At 39.6% G+C, this 24,783-nt stretch overlaps 1 protein-coding gene across 1 annotated transcript; it reads left to right on the top strand.

Moving 5' to 3' along the window:
* Positions 1-1,744: 1,744 nt before the first annotated feature.
* Positions 1,745-21,982, top strand: PPP2CA (protein phosphatase 2 catalytic subunit alpha). The gene is made up of 7 exons (XM_067731757.1): positions 1,745-2,046; positions 14,569-14,778; positions 17,536-17,709; positions 18,286-18,375; positions 18,898-19,059; positions 20,306-20,424; positions 21,224-21,982. The coding sequence occupies exons 1-7, from the start codon at positions 1,945-1,947 to the stop codon at positions 21,294-21,296; spliced, it is 930 nt and encodes a 309-aa protein (XP_067587858.1). The 5' UTR covers positions 1,745-1,944; the 3' UTR covers positions 21,297-21,982.
* Positions 21,983-24,783: the final 2,801 nt, after the last annotated feature.

The following is a 24,783-nucleotide window of genomic DNA, read 5'->3' as shown; positions in this document are numbered from 1 at the left end:
CGGCCATGGTTCATGGTCCTAGCCGCTCCGCGGCACGTGGGATCCTCCCGGACCGGGGCACGAACCCGTGTCCCCTGCATCGGCAGGCGGACTCTCAACCACTGCGCCACCAGGGAAGCCCTGGGCATAGCTTTATAATGACGGGCACCAAGTGATGATTTTCTTCCTCATTCATTCCACATAGTCTTAACTCTTATTCCTCTGTGTTTGGGGACGTTAACTGCAAAACATAGTCAGAAATTGAGAAAGTGGAATTGCAATTTCCAGCCCGGGTAGACCACGCCAGTCAGCCTCGTCAAGCAGGTTGTCTTGGATGAAGGAGAATTTTCAGTCCCACCATTGGCTTATTCTGGCCTCTAGGGCCTTCTTCAGCCTGTTGGTCAGGATGATGTGGTCAAGGCTGCAGAGTGAGAGCTCTCCTCCAGCACACTACTGAGTAGTTGGGTTGGCTGCTATTGCGGGTAAGGAGTCTAGAAGACAGGGACCAGGTTCACCTCTTGCCTTGCCCTTTAAGGTTTAATGTCTTTTGTAAAGCTTCTATCTCTCAGGTCCTGTGGACATCATAATCGCTCTTCTGCCTACATATCCGCAGACCATCCTAGGAAGTACCGTTGGGAGAATACAAGCTCCACCAGGGTAGGGTACCGTGTCTGTTTGGATGACCCTTCTGTCTCCTAGTCATGGATCTAGCACATAGTTGGCACTCTACGGAGCCAAATATTTCTGTGAAGGGAAGGACGACGAAATGTGAAAACAGTTCACAAATCTCAAAGAGATTCACAGCCAGACAGAGGTCCGATCCTAGGGTATCCGAGCTTTATTTAAAGCGCGGACCACTGCCGCTTCTAATACGACCGGGTCCCGGGCAGGACGGGTGCATCTATCTCCTTGCGGCCTTCCCTTGAGAAAGTAGGCCCAAGTGGGCAGGGGTTGGGGGAGGAGAGCGTTTCTCCCCAGGAGGAACCGGAGTAGGAGGAAGGCGCACACCTTGGGTACAAGGGGTGAGGCTGCGCAGGGCGTGCGGAAGCCAGGAGAGCTACGAGGCCCCAGCCATCGCGCCGGAAGAGACATCTAGGCCTGGGGACAGGTGTGTGCCGGGGGAGTCAGGTGCACTGCGCGGCCCTCCCCCAACAGGTACACCCTCCTCCGCCTACGAGTGACCTAATTACAAGGTGCCGGCCGCGCCCGGAGGCGAAGGTGGCCACTCCAACCAGGCTACCACTCGGCGCCCGTTCTTGCCCCCAAGATGCAGGAATCCCACGCAATTCCAGTGTTGTATCACGGAGGAGGCATGGGGTCGCATTTCTAATTTCCGTGATTTGATTTCAGTCGCCACGTGAAGAGCCGAAGCGTATCGCCTTAGAGAAAAAGTCTCCAGCAGCAAGGAGCCACCCTCCCACCCCGACTGCGCCTGCGCCACGTCCGCGCCTCAGCCGCGCAGGACGTACTGCTCTGGGATTAGCCTACTTCCCAGCTGCAAGCCTAGCCCCCTGCTCGGTCTCGGTCTTCCCTTCCCCCTCGGCCTCTCCCTTCTGGAGGACAACGCCCTGAAGGCTAAGGTGTCTGTTACCAGCCTGCTACGTTGCGCCTGCGCCTCGGCCCCTAGCACTCCAGTCTGGCGGCTGATCCGGGCTGGCGCTGCAGTTGCGCAGCTCTGGTCCCGGCCCATCTACCCCGCCGCCTCCTGACGCCGGGCGTGACGTCACCACGCCGGCGGCCGCCATTACAGAGAGCAGAGCTTTGGGGCTAGAGTGAGCGGAGGACGGCCGCGGCCGGTGGCCGAGTACGGAGGGGCGAGCCAGCGGGCCAGCGCTAGTGCCGAGCAACCGCCAGTACCCGCACAAGTACCCCGGGAACCGGCGGCGGCGTGTGTGTGTGTGGCCCGTGTGCGGGCGGCGGCGCGGGAGGAGCGCGGAGCGGCAGCCGTTTCGGGCGGGTGGCATCATGGACGAGAAGGTGTTCACCAAGGAGCTGGACCAGTGGGTCGAGCAGCTGAACGAGTGCAAGCAGCTCTCCGAGTCCCAGGTCAAGAGCCTCTGCGAGAAGGTGAGCTGCACCTCGGATGCGGAAGCCGCGGCGGGCCGAGCCCGCAAAGAAGGCGGCGGCCATGGGGAGGGTGCAACATGGCGGAGGCCCCGGCCCCCCGAGCCTCCCAGACCGGCGCCCGGCGCGGCCCGGCGGCGGCTCCCGGGCGACCCGGCGCCCTCTGCCTCCCGCGCAGGGATTGGTTGTCGTTACCACCGCCGCCTAAAATGGCGCCGTTGCCCCAACTCCGGGGCTTCAGAGCTTCGCGGTCTTGGCGCGGGGCGAGGTGGCTGTGGGGAGCGGAGACCCTGTGGGTCAGGGTTGGGGACGGTTTTGAGATGTGGGTAAGAGGACTTGAGTTCTATGGCCTGGGAGTGGGGCCTGGGACTCAGGTGAGTAAGAGGCTTTTTACTTGTACTCAGACCTAATTCTTAGGTCCAAAGCTGTCCAGAAGCTCCCCGAACGGCCCTTGTAGACCAGATGTAGGACCTCTCTAAAGGTCACACAGCTTTAGCACTATCTTGGGTGGTTTGTGTTAAATTCACCGAGATATCTTTTCCAGAGACTTATTTGAAGCGTGTTTTTAAAGAATGTTAGAATCAATTTCTAACCTAGTTTCTACGAATGTCATGGTGGTAGTCATAGGGAGGAGTATAACTTATTTTTCATAGTTGGAAGAATGGAGAATTTGGTGAGTCATACTACATAAGTAGCTTTGGGATTGGAAATCAAGTGTCGGTTTATGATTTATATGCCGACTCAAATTGGGTAGTGTGAAACGCTTCTCTAAGTCTAACGTACTTGGCATTTTGCCATTTCTTTTTAAAACGAGCAACAAACTGTAAGAGCAAATTTTGTATCCTGGCTTTTCCTTGGAAAAGTTGTTTGTATATTTGTGACTTTAAATAGTGGTAGTAATGATAAGAATAGCTGTCGATTGAGCTTTTACAGTATCCCAGATATTGTGCTTAGGTTTAAATAATTTATCTCACAGGTGTTGAAAATGGACTGTTGTAGTCTATTTTAGTAAGGCCGTTTTAAATTACCTATTTCTGATTTGTTTTTTCCAAGGAGTTGGGGAAACAGATAGCCTGTTGGGTTTGTCTTATAATTCAGTTTCCTAAGTAGAGAAAATGATGAGCTCCACCATGAATGTTTCAATTTACCTTTTCAAAATTAACTTTGCAGCATTTCTTTTTAGTTCCACAGAATTGTGGAATATCATATTAGCATTTTGTATTAGTGAAGAATTATTAGAAAGCAATTATGCTGACTTGTTTGTGGCTTGATGTGAAAATTATGTTCATGAGTTTGATGTATATGCCCCTAAAACCGGCTTTTTCAGAAACTGTTCTGTGAATAATTGCAATTTAAGTGAGTCTAACTCAGATTTATTTATCCCATGCTTCGACAAAACTCTCCTATTAGTTGATGAGGTGGCACATAATCTCTTGGAGCTGAATTTTAATGGTAGCATTGTAGTCTTTTGTTGCTTCTTGATCCTTAATTTGCTTACATCAAATGAGGATAATATTTGTTTTAAAGGTTTAGAAATAGGCTTTTAAAAATTATTTAATGTATAGTGTTAGGTCTTAGTTTCTAGGTACTATAAGTGATGATTTTAATGACTTTTAAGGTTGAGTTTTTACTCTGTATAAGACTTTGAGTCAGTAGTTGGCTAGATGACTAGTCATTTGTGTAGAAAACATCGCAAGAGAGCAGTGATGTAATTGGAAGACCACTGGACTGTGAGTTAGAACGGGACACTAGTCCTCTTTCTGCCACTAACTAATTGTGATTGACCTTGAGGCAACCACTTCACTTGGTCCACATTTTCCTGTCTATAAACTAAAATTAAAATAGATGTTCCAAGTTTCCTTCTAATCTTAGATTATACAGTTCCATTTTAAATTAGTACTCTGTGTTTAAATATTGAATGCTTACTGGATATCCAAGATTGCTTACTTTTATGAGATGAATGAAAAGCAATCATGCTTATTCTCAAGGAGCCTGAATCTAGTTGGAAGTCAGTAGTAGATGGAACACAGAAGTAGAGGGTTTGTGTCGGAGACAATAGAAGATAATACTGGAGTTATAGTGGGGTGGCTGAAGCTTGATCCATCTGGTAAATGGTCGTTGTTTGCCACCTGTTTGTAAAACTAAGATGTAGTGAGGTTAATCAATTTATGCTTAAATCTCCCTTGCTCATCTACTGTGTCAAGATTTTAATTCTTAGAGCCAAAAAAAGGGAGAAAATATTTGAAGCTAGATTTCTAAAACATGAATCCTTTTGGGGGGCTATCACACAGCCTTCAAACTTTTTAACTTGTAAGTATTCCAACTTTTGGAGCATTATTAACCTTCCAGACTAAGTTAATTTGAAGGCAGCTCTTTAGGTTTATGGGATAAGATAGGGTGCATGACTTGAAACATCTTTTGTACAAATCTTTTTAGTGAAGCAAAAGTTCTCATTAGTATAATAGGTTTTTTTTCTTTCTTTTGTTCCTTTTAAAGAAATGATACTTGGTGGAGATAGCTATTTGATAATAGTTGATTATTTTTTGATTATAAGAAGGAAAGTGTGTTTATAGACAAGGGTGAATATGGTTTTTATGTTATTAATTAAGCTTTTTTCCCCCCAAGATGTGATGAAGGTCTATATCAAAGACAGGGTTGTTGTGTGTGCGATATACCTTGTCATTTTGGGGATCATAATTTGTTGGTTGTTTAAAAATTTGCTGTGAGTGAAGCAGTTTTGCCTATAGTCACAGGTCTGTAGTCATTTACTACACCTGTATAACTGGACTGGTATGTTTCCATCTACCTATTGGAAGAAGTAAATAGTATCAGCTTGCTTTTGCTTTAACTATAGTAAACAGTCTTTTGTTATGTTCAGCAGTGGTTTCATTTAGGTATGATTTTTGGCTTTGTGCTTTCTTGTCTTACCAAACTTGTGGAGAATGTTGTTTGATAGCCAGGTTTTTTTTCCAAAGGAGTTCTTTACCTAGGTATGCTGTTTTCCATTGCTGTACAAGCACTATAAATAAAATGCAGCATGAGTCTTCCTGCTAGTTGGATGACCTGCAAGTACTTGGCCAAGGTTAAATTCCTATATGAAATGGGTAATATATTTTTGTGAGTCTGTATGTGTGTTTAATTTAAAAGGTGGTTTGGCTTATTTCCATAAAGGTAATTTGAATATTGAGAACAAGCAGTTGTGGGGGGAGCATGATACAGAATATTGTTGTCATCATACTTTCACATACACAGTTCTCTTAACAGGTTTATGAGACAGTTATCCTCAGTTAGAGATGGAAACCACAGCTCAGAAAGATAAAGTGACTTGACTACAGGGGCTAAATTGAGATTGCCTAGGTTTATGGTTTGTAAGCCCAATGTTTTAGTCTTGCTTCACAGCCCCCTTCTCTTTTCTGAGGTAGTGTTAATAATGAAGACACAGATGAATTGGGGCCAGACTGAATTGTAGAATTAACAGCTCTGTAAAAGAAAGCATAATTTTTGTTCTTTAAAGCTTCCTATTCATGTCACATACTGTTGTCCCACTCTCTCCTGGAGGAGGAAACTAATTATTTTTCAATTTGGACGTGGCTAACTGCATTTGCCTCGCAGATAAGATTAGTGAGATGAAAACCCCAGTTAATTTTCTATGTATTCTCAGATAGTGTAAATCATGATCCAGAGACCAAGCTCTAAAATACTCTAATAAAATGTAACTGATATTTAAATTTTTCATTAAGCTTGTTAAAATGCCTTTCTTTTTATCCTCATAGCTTCCACAGTCAAGGCTGTTTGCCTGTGTGTATTCTGTGATCTCCCAGGCATGAAGCGGTAGTGCAGTTGGTTTTGAGTTGACTTAATGAGGAAACACCAAAAAGGTGAACAGTTCTTCTCTTCAGACACACAAGTTCCCCCCACCCCCTGTCCCATTCTGCCTTTGTTTTCTCTATCAGAGCCAAGAGTTCTGTGTCTGCAAATATGGGCAGTAGGACTAAGGTGAAACTCATGCTATAGAAAGAATGATGGGCACTGGGACAGCATTTGAGTTAACAGTAGTTTGGTGTTCTTTTTTTCCCTATCTCATTGTAAGTCAGGTTTGTCAGTTACCTGTGGAGTATTGCTTGTTTAGTTTGGAGGAGATAAGCTAGGAAAACCAGGAGACATTGGGTTTGGGTTGACGCATGGTAGAGAGGGTTGGTGTTTTTTGTTTCTTTGTTTTTGTAAATTTATTTATTTATTTTTGGCTGCGTTGGGTCTTTGCTGCTACACGTGGGCTTTCTCTAGTTGCAGCGAGTGGGGGCTACTCTTTGTTGTGGTGCGCGGGCTTCTCATTGTGGTGGCTTCTCTTGTTGCAGAGCATGAGCTTTGGACGCGCGGGCTTCAGTAGTTGTGGCGCACTCACAGGCTTAGTTACTCCGCGGCATGTGGGATCTTCCCAGACCAGGGCTCGAACTCGTGTCCCCTGCAGTGGCAGGTGAATTCTTAACCACTGCGCCACCAGAGAAGTCCCAGAGAGGGGTCTTTTTTGAGGGCGCTGAGGAGAGGTAGGAAAAGTTATGTGAGGCATAGAACCACCCCCCCACCCCTTACCGTTTTCTTTATACTTTGACCTGTTTCTCTTATTTTCACCTTTTTCCTTACGCATTTCACATTACCATCCTTTTCTGAAAAAACCCTCAACCTGCCCTCTCCTACACAAGTGAGATCTGAAATGGACTAGAACTGGGAAGGGGAAAGATTTTGTTTGTTGTTTAAAATAGGTTTTCTTTCAGCTTCTGGAGCAGAAGTTGTAGAAGAGGCTGACAGAGAGAGGTCTGGTTGCCAGTAAATGGCTGGGGGTGGGGGTGGGGTCTGGAAAAACTGTGAAGAGCAGTCTGGGATTAACAGCTTAATTTCTTCACAATACAAGGTTGCTATTGCCACTGATATATTGGTATTGTGGTTTGGAATGGATAGACAAAGCAGTGACAGAGACGTATGTACTGCATCTGGGTGTTTTCTAAACTGTACATGACCAGCTGGCCAGTCACTCTGGCACACCCTGTCCCCACCTCTGCCTTAGTCATTTAGTTACTACCACCAATGGGAATTTTTACCTTTCTGTTGTTGAGGGGCCTGAAAGAAGGTTGAGAACCTTTGTTCTAGAGTGCACCTGGAAGACAAACATTACCTAGATAGTCATGCAAAGTGTAGTTCACACAGGTTATGGAGTGTCAGTATTATTATTAACTGTGACAGTGTGCATTTGTTTTTGGAATACATTCAACCAAAATTTTTTTATATATATAAATTTATTTATTTTTGCGGTACGCGGGCTTCTCACTGTTGTGGCCTCTCCCATTGCGGAGCACAGGCTCTGGACGCGCAGGCTTAGCGGCCATGGCTCACGGGCCCAGCCGCTCCACGGCATGTGGGATCTTCCCGGACCGGGGCACGAACCCGTGTCCCCTGCATCGGCAGGTGGACTCTCAACCACTGTGCCACCAGGGAAGCCCTAAATTTATTTTTTATTTATTTCTCTTTGGCTGTGTTGGGTCTTCGTTGCTGCGCACGGGCTTTCTCTAGTTGCGGCGAGCAGGGGCTACTCTTCGTTGCGGCGTGCGGGCTTCTCGTTGCGGGTCACGGGCTTCTCATTGCGGTGGCTTCTCTTGTTGTGGAGCATGGGCTCTAGGCACATGGGCTTCAGTAGTTGTGGCTCGCGGGCTCTAGAGCACAGGCTCGGTAGTTGTGGCGCATGGGCTTAGTTGCTCCGTGGCATGTGGGATCTTCCCAGACCAGGGCTTGACCCCGTGTCCCCTGCCTTGGCAGGCAGGTTCTTAATCACTGCGCCACCAGGGAAGTCCATTCAAGCAAAATTTATTATGCTTCCTTTATATGTACTATTTTCACTATTTGTTGAGCTTTGTCTAAATAGTATAATTGTAGGGATCTGTTAGTTGTTTTGCTCTAGTAGCAGGGTTTTGGATTAGTCAGGAGGTTGAACTTGTAGTAAACTCCAGATAGGAAAGATTTTAGAATTTTTGTGCTAGTGGTGATCAAGTTAATTGTGTTTCTCTGGTACCCATCATCTGTAAACTAGCAGTAATGCCTGCTATCTCTGTTGGGTGGCTTTGATTTTCATTAAAAAGGCTTAAGAAGTGAAGTGCTTTAGGATGTGTAGAATTTTAGTAATGAAAAAAACCTCAAAGATCCTCTAGGCCAAGTCACCTTTCACAGATGAGGGAGGAGACTGAGACCCAGAGTGGTTGAATCTCATTCAACATGGATTGTTATGGTGAAAATTTTTAAACAACTGTGTATATAGCAACATTTCTCAGTTCAGTAGATTAACATTTTTTCCCTATGCAGGAATGATTGAGACTGTTTAATTCATGCACATGGGTATGTTCCTTGGTAAAGATGGAGGCCAGTCTGTTGCACGTGAGACACACAGCTTTAAAGAAAGCAGTCATTCATTTTGGTCAGAGGTGAAGATGGTTGTTTTACAGAAACAGATGGGAAAACATCACCTTACATATTTTCTCTTAATATAAATTTAGAATTATCCCTCATCCCTGACCTTTTCTTTCCATTAGGCCCTAAACCAAATAGTAGATACTTGTTTGCAGAACATTATGTGAAGGGTTATGATACTTTGAAAGTATTATAATCATACAGATTTTAATCAAAGAAGACAAATATTTCATAAAATATTAGAGGCATCTGATCAGTATAATTAATGAAAGACAAGTGGTATGAAGAAAGATTTGATAGTTGAAGACAATTAACTAAAGATTCATTTGCTTCCAGGGCTAGTAATATGTCCTACCCTATGTATCACACCAAAATAAAAATCTAGCCACATACACTTAATTTATCATGAACCTTAAATTTTTTTTCCACAGTTATGAAAATCAAAGAAACCTACCATTGATTCATAAAAGCAGTATGAAGCAAAATGAAATTCTCTTAGGATATTGAAAAGCTTGATTCTTGCTTGCAAATTTAATTATTTTGCTTTTTATTTTATTTTAGAAAATATTTTTCCATGCCTGATCAGGATGTGTGTCATGGTTGCCTGACCCTACAGGTATTTTATATTTTTTGGCTGTGCCATGCGGCATGTGGGTCTTAGTTCCCTGACCAGGGATCGAACCTGTGCCCCCTGAAGTGGAAGCACGGAGTCTTAACTCCTGGACTGCCAGGGAAGTCCCAATTATTTTGCTTTTTAAAAAAGTTTTCAAATGTCTTCAGTTTTTACTTGAACTGAGAAGTAAAATTCAAAGATTAATTATTGCTTTTTTTTGTTTTTTGTTTCTCATCTCTTATGTCTTTATGGCTCTATTGGTAGAAGATGTATTCAACTGGGATTAGAGTATGAAATGTTAAATTTACTTAACTAGAGTTCTAATGAACATTATAATTAGTAATCAGATTTTTAATAGAAAAATATCTAAGAACATTTGGCTCCCTATGAATACTCAAAGAATGTGTGTGGACACGTTATACAAGAGGAGAAATAACTGATACTGTATAAACATGGAATAAAAAGTTCAAACCCTGAAATTAAAAGTTCCAGTTAAATTAGAAGATAACACTTTATATCTGAAATAGCTGAGAATGGATACAGTCTTAAATTTATTACTGCACAAGTTAGGCATAGGTCCAGTGGTACATAGGGAACAAAAATTGTTAATATTGTTTTGCTCTGTAATCCCACAATTGAAATTTTCCTGAAAGAAAATAATTCAAATAAACAGTAATACGTGTGTAGATCTGTTCAGGAGCATATTATATAGTGGTTTACAATGATCACTGTAATGCTATAGGAAATGGGGTCAGTGAATATGAAAATTCAGGACACAGAATGAGATGTTGACCAGTTGTAAACTGTAAGGGAATACAAAGAAATGAGAATAGTTTTTGCTGGTGTGGCAGAATTGAGAAAGCATTCTTACAGTCTCACCGCTGAAATAAACAATCTGTTAAGACTTTATTGTTTTCCAGTCATTTTACACAAAGAATTTTTACCTTGTAATCATTTTGTATTTTAAAATGGTTCCTTGATTTAATAAAAATGCATAAATACGTTTTTTCTTTTAATAATTAAAAATGCATAAATGCATTGCGTGGCTTTTTCTACTGTGTAAGTTATGTAGGAATGATATCAATGTTGTATATCCTTAAGGAAATTAATAGATATATATAAGTGGTTGGTAAATCTGTTGTTGGTTCATGTTTTTTTCTTTTACTTGTCTTCCTTGAAAAATCTTGGATTGGATGATCTGTTGGTCTTTTGGTCTGTTTTAAATCTGATTTGTTTGTAATTTCATGTTGTTATGGTGGTTAGGTATGGTCCATATCTAAGACTTACTTAAGTCTACAGGTCATTGGCCTTATTACCTGATGTTTTTATAGGAGGTTGAAAATAGAGTGAGATTTCTGAATCCGAACTCAGAATGCTGAGAGGATGTTAATAATAAATTAATGCTCCTGAAGGTTGCTGGTCTTTGGGTGAATCTAAATTTTTAAATTTCAGGAAGGTGTAAAAATTTTTAACTTTCCACAGTTACTTGTGATAAGCTCTCATTAATGGAATTGCTTGTTCCAGTTTTAACCTTGTTCTAGGAAGGTTCTTCCCTTGAATTCATTCATTTCAGTCTGTATCATTTGACTGAATTTCAGTAGGGTTCCAATAAATAAATCAGTACGGTGCTAGTTACACTGTTTCTTAAAACTTGATCTTAATTCTTTTTTCAAATATGAATTATATTAGCTGAGACATTTGAAGTCCCTGAAAAATGTTTTAGGGGAAACAAAAGTTTGAGGTGTGTGTGTTACTTTTGCTTCTCTGCATGGTTCAGGTGACATGAGGCTTTAAATTATGGGAGTCAGAATACCAGAGAGTGAAAAGGTAGTTATTAAAAATTTTTTAGTCTCTAATGTTAACTAAGTTACCTTGAGAGTCTGGTTGTACCATTTACTTTGAGTATTAAACCAGAGATTTGAAGTTGTATAGCTATCTTTGAAACTGATGGTTGGTGAAGGCCTGGAGGCACTAAAGGTGACTCATTAGAGGTCCCATTGGGTGACCCATAGAGGGGGGTTCTATTAGGTGCTTCTGGGATTTATAAGGCCTGACTCCTGTGATAGAAAAAGAGATGTCTGAGAGAAGCTATGCTATGATTAGTTTTCCTGACTAGAATAATCTTTAATAAGGACGTCTACAGTCTTCTTTGTTGTGGTGTTCTGGGACTAGTGTATTTTGTGTAGTGATCATCTGAGAGCTGATAAGTTGAGACAAACCCCCCAAACGTACGTTTTTAAAAAAAAATTTTTTTAATAAACTTATTTATTTTATTTTTACTTTTGGCTGTGTTGGGTCTTTGTTGCTGCGTGTGGGCTCTCTCTAGTTGTGGCGAGCGGGGGCTACTCTTGGTTGCGGTGCGTGGGCTTCTCATTGCGGGGGCTTCTCGTTGTGGAGCACAGGCTTAGTTGCTCCACGGCATGTGGGATCTTCCTGGACCAGAGCTCGAACCCGTGTCCCCTGTATTGACAGGTGGATTCTTAACCACTGAGCCACCAGGGGAGTCCTGCAAATTTCTTTTAAGTAGGACCTATCATTTCATTCATAGCTGTTTTCATTAGTATGCACTAGGTGCTGAAAACATCAGTCCTGGTATTAATTCCAAACAGGTTTAGTAATGGAATATGCCTAGTGAACTTCCACTTTTTAGTAATAATAAATTGGGAAGTTGGAATTACTGTAGAGAGATGGATTATATGTATTTCTTAAGAAATATCTCTTTTTGAAACACAGTGGAAATTTTTTCTAAATTTAAAAATGTTAGATGAAATTAATAACTAACTTTGTGATGTCAGTGGTTGGTAAATGTCCTGAAATAGGCTTCCCAAAATGTTTGGAGACTTGAAAATAGTGGTTCTTAAACTTGGCAGCACCTAAGAAAGCACTAGTATAGGGTAGGGAGGGGAGACTTAAAAAAATTATTGACGCTTGGATCCCACAGACAAAGATTCTGACTTAATTGGGAGAGGAGTAGTTTGGGCATCTGGATATTTTTAAAGAGCTTCCCAGGTCATTTTTTAATGTGCCGCTAAGGTTGCATACCACTACCTTAAAACCAGTCCTTGACATCCTTGGTTGTCACTCAAAATGTAATGAGCAATGGCTCATTAGCAACAATTCTCTTACGATATTTTCACCCGCATATTGCAGTGTGTTGCTTTCCCTTGACCCAGCCTCCCACTGTACATTCTGGGACACCATTCCATACTGCTGATCCCAAATAGAAGATGCTCAATAAATGTTGTTTGGGTATATGAAGTAAAACACTTTAAACCCATTCTCAGAACAAATTACTTTTACCTTCTTGGCTTAACTGACTCTCCCTGAGGAAGTCTTGTACCTTCTCTAGTAGCCCTCCCAGGTGGATGGGTTCTGCATCCTTCTATTTGAGGATAAAATTCCCTGTGTTTTTCAGGCTTCTGTCCTCTACCTAGATACCTGGACATTTTTCCTTACGGTTATTACCTGCTATTTCTTCATTCTCCAGAGAACTTGGTACCACTTTCCAGGTTTGTACTTATGCTGTTGTCCTGGCAGACATCCATGGCTCTCCCTAAAGATGACCTGTCTCAGTTTAAGTTCTTGATTCCCTCAAAATATATATTAAGCACGTGGGGCATTGTTCTAGCGAGGTGCTGTGTAGACAATGGTGGATAAAATGAATCTGGTGATAATTTTTTAAACTGTCACTTTGTTGCATGGAAATTAAATTGGAGGCAGGAAGACTAGAAACAGGGAGTTTTTTGTGGAGGCTAACACAGTAATCCAGGTTAGTTGATGGTGTCTTGGACCAGGATATTGGCAAAAAAGATAGAAGCATATGGATTGAGATGTTTTGGAAGGAGACTAGGCAAGACTTGTCGGTGGGTTGGTCCCTGAATACTGGTGGGTGGCCTTTAAGCTCTACTACACCTCAGATATCCGTATCCACAGCCCTACCTCTGAAATCCTTAATTCACTAATCAAATTTTCTGCCAGTGGATCTTTGTTTTAATACTACTTTGATTAGACTTGTTTTCAGTCCATATCCATGCTCCATTCTCCTCCTACATTTCCTAGCTGGGTGACCAACTGTCATCATGGTTTGCCTGGGTACAACTGAGGCGTTTCCTGGGAAGCAGGACTATCGGTGCTAAAAACCAGGGTAGTTTGTCAACCTGACCCCACCCCGGTCTGCTCTCTTCTCTACTCTTGCGTGCTATGCTTTAGCCATGTTAACCTTTTCTGCTTAACTCCTTGGACTTTATACGCATGATTGCATCTGCCGCTGTTTGATGTCCTCCAGTTTCCTATTCCCATCCCATTTCTGTAGCTCCCGCCCATTATTTGCACCTCAGGCAGTTTTCATAGCTCTCAGTTTTTGTGAGCCCGGAACACTGCTGCTTACTCTAGCATGTCTTAGCACTTGGCCCTTTCTTTTGTAATGATCTTTTATTTATTGTCTGCCTCTCCTGCTCCACTGTGTGTGTTTATGGGCTGTCTTGTTTGTTGTGATATCTTAAAAAGTGGCCTCCACCAGTTACTCTCTCCCTTTCTTCCATGGCACTTAATACAGTCTGTACTTTGTTACTTGATTACTTGTTTGTGGTCGTTCCCCTATACCCCCTCCCCAGCCCTGGTGTGGGAATGATCTATCTTTATCTTGTTCACTATACCTCCAGGGGCTAGCACAGGGCCTGGCACAGAGTATCACTCATGGTTGAGCAAATGAATGATTATCTCCCAGTTCTCTTCACAGTTTTTGGCATACAATAAATGATAATAAATGTGTGTTGAAATGAATAAAAGAGTTTCTACTGAGTGGAATATTATGTTGCTCTTAAAAGTGATGTTTGAATTTGTGGTTACATGGGGGAATGCATAGGATGCCAAACAGTTTTCTGAAAGCAGCATAAAAACCATGTATATTGAATAGTCACAGTTGTAAAATGAGAAGTTTATGTTTTGATATAAAGAGGGTAAAAAACCCAAAATACAGACAAAATTTTAATGTCTTCCAAAAGTCTTTTTTTTAAAGTAGGACTAAGAAACCTCTCCTCGTAGCCTGGAATCCTAGAGTGCATTGTAGTTAGAACTCTAAAGCTCAGGAACTAGGTACCTGAGTGTCTTGCTTCATTTTCATTTATTGTATATGGCTGCTAATCATGATCTCTTTAGCACTTAGATGGCAACTGATAGATCTAAAACTCATGATACTGATGAGAGGAATGGGACTATGTATCTTGATACATTTTTTTTTTCTAGGTATCAGAGGTGAGATAGCTGGTGGATAGGTTCCAGGCATGTGTTGCCCCCTTATTTTAATGGGATCGTAATTATCTGCAGTTTCATCTTATGCTGAGTCTGCCCCTTTAAAGCTATATTAAGGGTAACTTAAACATATCTTATGTGTAATTAAACATATCTTTGTTAATGTTTTTTAATGTGAAATGTCTTGGTTTATTTTTCTCTATCTGTAGGCTAAAGAAATTCTGACAAAAGAATCCAATGTGCAAGAAGTTCGATGTCCAGTCACTGTCTGCGGAGATGTGCATGGGCAATTTCATGATCTCATGGAACTGTTTAGAATTGGTGGCAAATCACCAGATACAAATTACTTGTTTATGGGAGATTATGTTGACAGAGGATATTACTCAGTTGAAACAGTTACTCTGCTTGTAGCTCTTAAGGTAATTTCAATTTTATGTTTGAGCATTTTGAACTGGGTATGGCAGTCCTCTTGAATGTCCTTTTTTACCCAGTGATTTGTGGTTTTCTCCATCTGTGTGTTAGCTTTTAGAATAAATCCCCACATTTAGGAATTTAGATATTCAGGTTTGGGACTTAATAAATCATAGGTCTATCTTCATTCTGAATGAGGGAATGGTACAGAATAAAAACAAGAAGGTTATTTTCTAAGGAAGAAAATGCCTCATGATTTAAAAATGCTAGAAGGCTGATTAAATAGAAATTTTAGTTCAGTAATTTGGGATATGAGAGGTAATATAATTACCTTTCTAGGTATTTTTGAAGTATTTTAAAGGAGCAAAATATTTCAAATATTGGCATGTTTATATCAGTTGACACAGTAATCATATAATTAAAATTGTACAGAGGAAGAAGTTTAAGAGGAAAAGAGCTTTACTTACATGAAAACATAAATTGTAGCATCTTAAATGTCAGAAAGAATTGATATAAATATCTAATGGTAAGTGAATTTCTAAATTATGGCTTACCTCAATGGAATAGTTTGCAGCCATTAAACATGACATAATCTAGAACAATAGAAATGATAATTAAAGAAAGCATGTTGTTTTATACCAGTTGTAGCTTTGGGAAATATACAGAGATCTGAAGGTGAAACACAAAATGGTAAAAAGCTTTTTTGAGATGACCTTTCTCCCTTAAAAGAAATTATTTGACTTTACTTTTGGGGAGATGATTTTATTTTAAAGAATATGTAGAATGGTAAGATAGCTGCCAGCGTCTTCTAGTACTGGAGAAGCAGTGAGATGTGGTTTTGGCAAGAGCTGAAGTTTAGGCAATTAACAAAGTGTAAGTGTTCATGAAGCTACAGGTCTGAATCATGTAAAGTGCTACAAAACATTTTTGGAGGTCATTATGTTCTGCATCTGTAAATTGAAGGAGTTGAATTAAATGATGGAAAGTTTCTGCAGTGACTCTAGATGCCATGAAAGTAGCCTTGCAAGCTAACCTGCACTTAAAGCCCAGGATGAATCCCAGTGCTCAGAGGAGGAATAAATATGCTACCTTTAAGAGTTCATGTTTGTGTTATGCGCTGAATTGTGCCACCACCACCCCTTCCCCAAATTCATATGTTGCAGTCCTAACTCCCAGTACCTCAGAATGTGACTGTATTGGAGGTAGGGCCTTTAAAGAGGTAATTAAGGTAAAATGAGGTCATACAGGTGACCCCTAATCCAATATGACTGGTGTCCTTATAAGAAGAGATTAGGACACATACAGAGGGAAGATGAGAAGACACATGGAGAAGATGGCCGTTATCTAGCCAAAGAAGAGAGGCCTTCAGAAGGAACCAACCCTGCTGACACCTTGATCTTGATCTTGGACTTCTAGCCTCTAGAACTGTGAGGAAATAAATTTCTGTTCTTTAAGCCTTCCATTCTGTGGTACCTCATATGGTAGCCCTAGCAGACTTAATACAGGGGAAAGGAAACTTAAGCAAATAGTGCTGGAACAGTTGGGCATCCATATGCAAAAAATGAACTTAGCTACCTCATACCTTACAAATGGATCAACGTCAGTCATAGATCTAAATATGAGTGCTAAAACTGTGAAACTTCTAAAATAAAACATAGAAAATCTTTGTAACCTTGGGTTTGGCAAAGATGTCTTAGATATGATACCAAAAACACAAGCCATTAAAAAACTGATAAATTGGACTTCATAAAAATTGATTTTTTGTTCTTCAAAAGACATCACTAAGGAAAAAGTACTTGTATTCATATATATATATTTAAAACCTATAAGAAGACATAAGTTTTAAGTGGACAAAATATTTGAATAGATGTTTCACCCAAGAAGATATATGAATGGTCATTAAGCACATGAAAAGATGCTCAAACCTTAGTCATCAGGGAAATGCAAATTAAAGTCAGAATCAGGCCCACTAGAATGGCTTTCATCAATAAGGCTAGTAATACCGTATGTTAGTGAGTTTGTTGGAGAGATTAGAAACTTAGGAATCTCTCCGAGAAAAATGAAAGCATATATGCGTACAGAAACTTCTTATATGTGGTATGATCATAAGAACATTATTCATAATAGCCCAAAACTGCAGACAATCCAAATGTTCAGTCTACTGGTGAATAAAAAACCAAAATATGGCTATATATGGTATAGCCATACAATGGAATACTGTGCAGAGCAGTAAAATGAGACAAACCACTGATCCATTCACAGATGAGTCTAAAAAATACTCCGCTAAGTGAAAGAAGCCAGACACACAAAAAAACTACATATTGTATTGATTCCATTTATATGAAATTTCTAGAGAAAGCAAATCTCAAGAGACAAAGTATCGGTAGTTGCTGAGAGTGGGAGTCGGGAGTGATTGCAGACAGGCACGAGGGATCTTTTTGGGTTAATGGAACGGTTCTAAAACTGGATTGCAATGGTGGTTGTATAATGTAATAAAAAAAACTCATGGATGGAGTTTTGCAACTGGTGACTATGCGTGGGATAAAGTTAGTGGTAGTGAGAGTTTGATTTTAGTTGAAATGGGGTTGGCAGATACCCCATGGGATAAATGATCTGTAGGTGTGATTTCACTTTTGTGTGATGTAGGGGTGTGGGATGTTTTTTCCAGCAAAGTTGGAATTCTGTTTCCCTGTAGAATGTTTGCTGGATTTTTATTTGGTTTTTGAAGGAGCCAGCCGTTCATGATTTCACATTTGTTGTTTCAGGTTCGTTACCGTGAACGCATCACCATTCTTCGAGGAAATCATGAGAGCAGACAGATCACACAAGTATATGGTTTCTATGATGAGTGTTTACGGAAGTATGGAAATGCAAATGTTTGGAAATATTTTACAGATCTTTTTGACTACCTTCCTCTCACTGCCTTGGTGGATGGGCAGGTATGTAGGTCTTCTTGAAACTTACATTGGTGATTATTTTCAAGAATCTGCTTTCTTACATTTAGGTGCCAGTAACTTGTTTTTCCATCCTCACATCCCTTTGGGATTCTTCTATGAAGTGCAGTCTTTGTGAGGGGCACTGAACTATATGTTGGGACCATAGGGGGATGGAAAATGTAGCCCGTCCATCCTTTTGGGCTGTTTCTGGACATGTCGGGGAGATGTAATTAGCTATTTACTGGTCCCAGTAGAGCAGCAGTGCACAGAAGAAACTGCAAGAAAATTCTGTGAGAAGGAAGATAATTGTCTATGATGGAGGGTAAGGTCAGAGAAATGTTTTCAGAAGAGCTGATTGGGGTTTGGGTGCAGTAGGGATGGTTTATCAGGAAGAAAGGGAGTGTATTCCATAGTTTAGAGTGGGAGGCAAGAAAGATAGATCTGCAGAAACAAGCCTGGTTCTGGCAGAACACAGAAACACCAACAGGGCCGAGTGATGTGGGCTACAGCCTGCAGCTTAGTCCACAATGTTTGTAGTTTATTTTAAATGAGGGTAATGTTGTAAACCACTCTTTTCAGATCTTCTGTCTACATGGTGGCCTCTCACCATCCATAGATACACTGGATCACATCAGAGCACTTGATCGCCTACAAGAAGTTCCCCATGAGGTATTGCCCTTATTTTTGGTAATAAAATCTTTTCAAAAAACTTTTTAGAGAGAGGAAATATTTAATTGTAACTTAGTTCATTGTATGTATTTTCTTGTTTAATTCTCAAAAATGATCATGTGGTATGAGCACTGTTGTTGACCCCATTCTTAAGAAGCTAAGGTTAAGAAACCTACCCAGATCACAACAGCTCTGGGACTGGGTTTAGGACCTAGGTGTTGGTTGTCTTAAGAGCTTCTCCCTTAGTTACTAAACTCTACTGCCTAACATTGAAATTTGCATACACTAGGCAGATTAATTAGTTAGGGCTTGTTGCTATTGGGACTCATTGATGTAGGCTCTGCCTCTTAAAGACACCTGGAAGTAGTTTATTTATTTGACTCTATCTGCAAAACCTTTTACCATTTTCAGCCAACACCATTCAAAAAGTGACGTAGTAGGTGCTGCTTCTGGTGAATTACTCAGATCATATATTTTAACCAATTTTGCAAAAGGCAATCTAAAATATAACTTGCTTTTTAGGGTCCAATGTGTGACTTGCTATGGTCAGATCCAGATGACCGTGGAGGTTGGGGTATATCTCCTCGAGGAGCTGGTTACACCTTTGGGCAAGATATTTCTGAGACATTTAATCATGCCAATGGCCTCACGTTGGTGTCTAGAGCTCATCAGCTGGTGATGGAGGTATGTTCTGTTCTTTGATTTGATTTTTAAGTAAACTTAATGAAGGAAGATCTTAGGAAATTTTAAATTATATGATATAGTGAGAACATGCCATGTATTCTTCTGATGAATTTGCCATTATAGCCTTAGCCTTTTCAGTAGATGCACACTAGAATTAAAATCTCAAACTTTTGATCCAAATGAAATTCATAGGTAAAATGTTTTCAGAGAATTCTTAATGACTGAGTAGTGCTTGGGGTTTAAGGCTGGGAAAGTAAGATGGGGGAGAGTGAAAAATAATATTTTATGGTCTCAGTTTTATTTCATGTATTTAACATGTGTATGTATGGAAGAGAGTTTGGGAAGAAATACACCAAAATGTTTAAGTGGTCCTTTAGATGATAGGATTACAGGTGATTTGAAAGAAGAAGCTAAAGGGAAATGGGCTAAATTCTTAGCATAGGACATTGATTAGCATACTTATAAAATTAAGGTCCTATTTAGATTAATACTAATACAGCTGTATTGTGATTATCAATAAAGTCTGACTTTGCTAGAGATAGGGAAAGAAATTTGTGATTAATACTTGAAAAGTAACTCATGCGTTCAGATGGGCTTTGAGACAATGAGGCTGGAGTTCCTAGAGGCGCCTCTCCTTTATACCTTGGGCAGTACAGGTAATACCTGTACTGACTGAGGACAGAATTAATAAGGTTCTGGTCTCCAGGAGTATGTGTCTGCCTCTACAAGAAATGGCCATATACTCATTCTTGTATCATGTTTAGGGCTACTGCAATAAGAGAGGCTGAAGAAATGCTGTTATTTACTGAAAGTCGGGTATATAAGAAGTAGCTTATCCTTTTCTGATCGGTGATTTTTTTTAGGGATTTTCTTTTTATAGTAGACAACTTTTATACTTTTGGGAAAAAATAAATACGTTTGGTTCTTTTTTAAGTTGGGCAGAAGGAGTGTTCCCTGGTGGTCTAGTGGTTAGGATTCGGTGCTTTCACTGCCATGGCCTGGATTCATTCCCTGGTCGGGGAACTGAGATCTGAGATCCCACAAGCTGCACGGCACAGCAAAAAGAAAAAAAAAAGTTGTGTGGAGTACAGAAAATTATTGAATCATCCAGAAACAAAGCAATACTTTTTAAAAAGCCTTTTGGGCAGAAGGGGAGATATTTTTTTCCCCTCTTGAGAGAAGTCACATTTAGTTGTGTAAATAAGGGAGTAAAATAGGGGATTATTTTCTGTTCTTTTCCTTGTAGGGATATAACTGGTGCCATGACCGAAATGTAGTAACGATTTTCAGTGCTCCAAACTATTGTTATCGTTGCGGTAACCAAGCTGCAATCATGGAACTTGATGATACTCTAAAATACTCTTTGTAAGTATATACACTTGAGTCGTTGGTTACCATTACTTGAATATATTAGTTTTAATGTGAAGTTGAACAGTTCAAGAGCTTATGCTAAATCCAGATTCCAATTGGATTTTTTAAAGTTTCCTTTGAAACACATCAACAGAAACCTAGATCCTAATATGAATTATTAGGGATTTAACTTTTAAATCCATGTTTTTATTGTAGAGTTAATAAAATGTATCCTGAGGATGAGATAATAGATAACAGTACCTTAGGCTCTTTAAACTTTATTTATTTAGTAGAATCCTTCTTTCAAATGGTCTTAGAAGGAACTACAGATATACAGAAGCATATCCTCTAGCTGAAGTTGCCTTGGTTCTTTGAGGAGGCGTGCAGCCAGAAGACCCTTATTAAATGCATGATTAGGGTTCTCTTAATACATTAAGTTATTGGATGGGGGGAAAATGTGTAAAAATCTGCACGGGGATGAAATGTACAACATGGGGAATATAGTAATATTGTAATAATTGTATGGTGACAGGTGGTAACTAGACTTATCTAGATCATATAATTAATGTATAGAAATGTATAGAATTAATTGTATAGAATTAATGTATAGAATTAATGTATAGAAATGTATAGAAATTTCAAAACACTGTTGTACTTTTGGAACTAACGCAGTGCTGTAAGTCAATTATACTTCAGTTTTTAAAAAAACAAACTATTAAAAAAATGTGTAGAGTCAAAGACTAATATTCTTGATTTTAATTGTCAGTACATTGATGTCTTGGAGTATGAACAACAAATATGTCTTGTTTTTCAGCTTGCAGTTTGACCCAGCACCTCGCAGAGGCGAGCCACATGTTACTCGTCGTACCCCAGACTACTTCCTGTAACGAAATTTTAAACTTGTACAGTATTGCCATGAACCATATATTGACCTAACGGAAATGGGAAGAGCAACAGTAACTCCACAAAGTGTCAGAGAATAGTTAACATTCAAAAAACTTGTTTTCACACGGACCAAAAAGATGTGCCATATAAAAATACAAAGCCTCTTGTCATCAACAGCCATGACCACTTTAGAATGAACCAGTTCATTGCATGCTGAAGCGACATTGTTGGTCAAGAAACCAGTTTCTGGCATAGCGCTATTTGTAGTTACTTTGCTTTCTCTGAGAGACTGCAGATAATAAGATGTAAACATTAACACCTCGTGAATACAATTTAACTTCCATTTAGCTATAGCTTTACTCAGCATGACTGTAGATAAGAATAGCAGCAAACAATCATTGGAGCTTAATGAACATTTTTAAAATTAAGTACCAAGGCCTCCCCTCTACTTGTGAGTTTTGAAATCGTTTTGTTTATTTTCAGGGATACTGTTTAATTTAATTGTATGATTTGTCTGCACTCAGTTTTTTTCCCCTTCTCAAATCTCAGCCTCATGTTGTTCTTTGTTACTGTCAGATCCTGGTGAGTTGTTTTGAACAGAACTGTTTTTTTTTCCTCCCTCCTGTAAGACGATGTTACTGCACAAGAGCACTGCAGTGTTTTTCATAATAAACTTGTGAACTAAGAACTGAGAAAGTCAAATTTTAATTGTATCAATGGGCAAGACTGGTGCTGTTTATTTAAAAGATACATCAATTGATAAATTTTAGAATTTGTAGAATTCTAGGTAAAGAAAAATAAAAATCAAGGCCACTACATAATCTCTCTCGTAACTCCTTGACATCCTTCAAATGAATTTCAGGACTTATTTGTAGTCCAGATAGTACAATATGTCAGATTGCCAGCATGCTCTTTGTGGGTTCTTCTTCCTGCATATTGTCTGCAAGAAAGGAAATGAAGTCTCTGCTGCTTCAGTAAGACCTGATTGTAAAACCATATAAATCGAGATTTATGTTTTTCGGGTTTTGTTTTTTAATGAAAAAAGCATGTTTTCAGGTAGAGGTTAACAAACTAAATAATGTATCTACTTATCAGTCACTGCAGTTTCTGGTTATAAATATTGCTATGTAATGTGGACACTGTAAGATGATTGACAGAGTGGTAAGTTCTTAACGAATATTTGTACATTACTTGTCACGTGATCTTAAAGTTAAATTTGTCTCAGATAAGATATAGCTGTTAAAGCATTATCCTGTATTATGCTCTTTAAATGATACTAGTTAAACCAAATAGAAAACTGTTGCTGGATCATGGCTTAGTGTTATGTACATTCACCCAAGGACAAAAATGGCATTTGAAATGAAGTGGCGGTGATAAGCACATACTGAGTTTTTCCCCTCCCTTTTATTCTTTGAATAGGATTAGAAAGTTAAAACAGGTTTTCTATGGAAACTAATACTTCATTGTCTTAAGCTACCAGGGTAGACTTCAAGACACTTAATCATTAATTGTGTGGGTATAGTAATAAAAGTTTCTTTGCTTTGTACTGTGTTGAACTTGGAACTGATGAGGAAATTTTTGCATTTCTCTTTCTAAGATGCTTGAAGAAAATACATACACAATATATATATTTTTTAAGTGGTCCACTTTCTATTTTTTTGGTAGCTCGTGGAGTTGATTGTCCAAAAGCCCTTAGTTTTTCCGCATTTCTCCCTTTCAATTTTACTCTTTTATGCTTTCATAAGAAATACGTCCCTTTGTCTCTTTTTTGTTTTGTCAGTTTATGCGTTTTCTTTCTGACCGAACAAATAGTTTATTAATGTGCAGTACATAATCCAGTTTCCAACTGATCTATTGATACCAAGCAGTGATTTTTCAGGTCCTGTGATCAAAATTGACTCCAAAAGAACGAGTATCTTGTAATTGGTGTGTTATTGTCATCCAGGTACAACCTCTCTAAAGTAGACCTTGTGGTTAACAGAAAAGGGCTTGTCGGGACTTCCCTGGTGGTCCAGTGGTTAAGACTCTGAACTTCCACTGCAGGGGGTAGGGGTTCAGTCCCTGGTTGGGGAAGTAAGATAATGCATGCCATGTGGCATGACCAAAAAAAAGGGGGTGGGGTGGGGCTTGTGGCCAGACTGGCTTGGGTTTAGAATGATTACCAGGGTTTAAATGAATTGGCTAATTGTAGAGAATAATTGGACTTTGGCCATCTAATCTAGAAAGTGTTAGTAACCTACCTGATTATGAAATGGGTAAAGAAAATGCATTGGTGTAACATTGTAAATCAACTATACTTCAATAAAAAATAAATTTTTTAAAAAAGAAAGAAAGTGCATTGGTAAGTATAGTAATTTCCTTTAAAAACATATAATTGCTGTTGCTGATTTCTCAATTAGTAACAGATTAAAATAGAATTTTCAGTTTTACAAAGCTTGTTCAAAAAAAATGAATGTTTTTGAGTGTTCTAGACTGAGGACTTGGAGAAATTTGCTTTGGAACTTAATTTTATAAGGATAAAATGAATTGATAAAATTATGTGCTCATTTCTTAGGTTGAATATCCTAAGCAAACATAGATGACTCTTCCTTTTCTTGGTTGCAGTAGGTGTGTTTTAAATAGAAGTGTAGCGTGTCAGTATTGGATAATTTTTCAGAAAGACCTAGCTTTAGCTTAATAGGGAAAGGATTTTTTTTTTACTGTGGTTCTTAACGTTGATGCCCACAGCGGTTATGATTTAAATTATTTGGAGGAAGGCCCAGGCGTAAGTATTTTTAAGTTTCCCAAGTGGTTTTAATTTACGTCTAGATTTAAGAACCGCTGCTCAGTTTCCCAACTACAAATTTAAGAATATTGGCTTTTGTGCTAATTGATGGTTGTTGTGGGTTTTAGTGAACAATTAAAATATACCACGTGATTATTTTCTTTCAGTAGTGACTTTTACCTGTCCTGTATAGTAAGTAGTCCCTTACTTTCAACTGTAATGTGTCACTAGAAATGGACCTTAAAGTTTAATAATAGGCTTGTTTGTTATGAGGTAGATTGTGTTCCCATGAGCTAAAACTTTTTTTCATTAAAGCCTTAATCTGTTCTCACATGTTCTTTGACATACGTCTAGCTTTTATGAACTTTTTGTGTCGGGGGAGGAGATGGGGGGAGCGCCTTGTAGCTTGTGGGATCTTAGTTCCCGACCACGGATTGAACCGGAGTCCTAACCTCTGGACCGTCAGGGAATATGAACTTTTTTAAGTTAGGTTTTTTCCCCTTCACAGTTATATATTCTGTTGAATAACGTTATGCAGGTCATAGATGTATTATTTAGGACACACCTAATGTTCTCCATATTTGTTTCAATTATAGTTTAAGCCTTATGTCTTAGGGCTATAAGTACATTATACTTCTGTTTCTTATAATATATTTTTAATTGCACAGGCTACTGCCATGTAGACAGAAGTAGAATGTTGCAGAAACAGTATTGGCTTGAAGTCC

This window comes from Pseudorca crassidens, chromosome 3, assembly GCF_039906515.1.
Source record: "Pseudorca crassidens isolate mPseCra1 chromosome 3, mPseCra1.hap1, whole genome shotgun sequence".
Taxonomy (NCBI): domain Eukaryota; kingdom Metazoa; phylum Chordata; class Mammalia; order Artiodactyla; family Delphinidae; genus Pseudorca; species Pseudorca crassidens.
This window is presented reverse-complemented; position numbering and strand designations above follow the sequence as displayed.

Bases quoted from the DNA above. Each gene is read 5' to 3' on its own strand.
- PPP2CA (XM_067731757.1), top strand. From the start codon at position 1,945: ATGGACGAGAAGGTGTTCACCAAGGAGCTGGACCAGTGGGTCGAGCAG. The intron at 17,710-18,285 runs GTATGTAGGTCT...CACTCTTTTCAG, and splicing joins CTGCCTTGGTGGATGGGCAG to ATCTTCTGTCTACATGGTGG. The intron at 19,060-20,305 runs GTATGTTCTGTT...TTTTCCTTGTAG, and splicing joins CTCATCAGCTGGTGATGGAG to GGATATAACTGGTGCCATGA.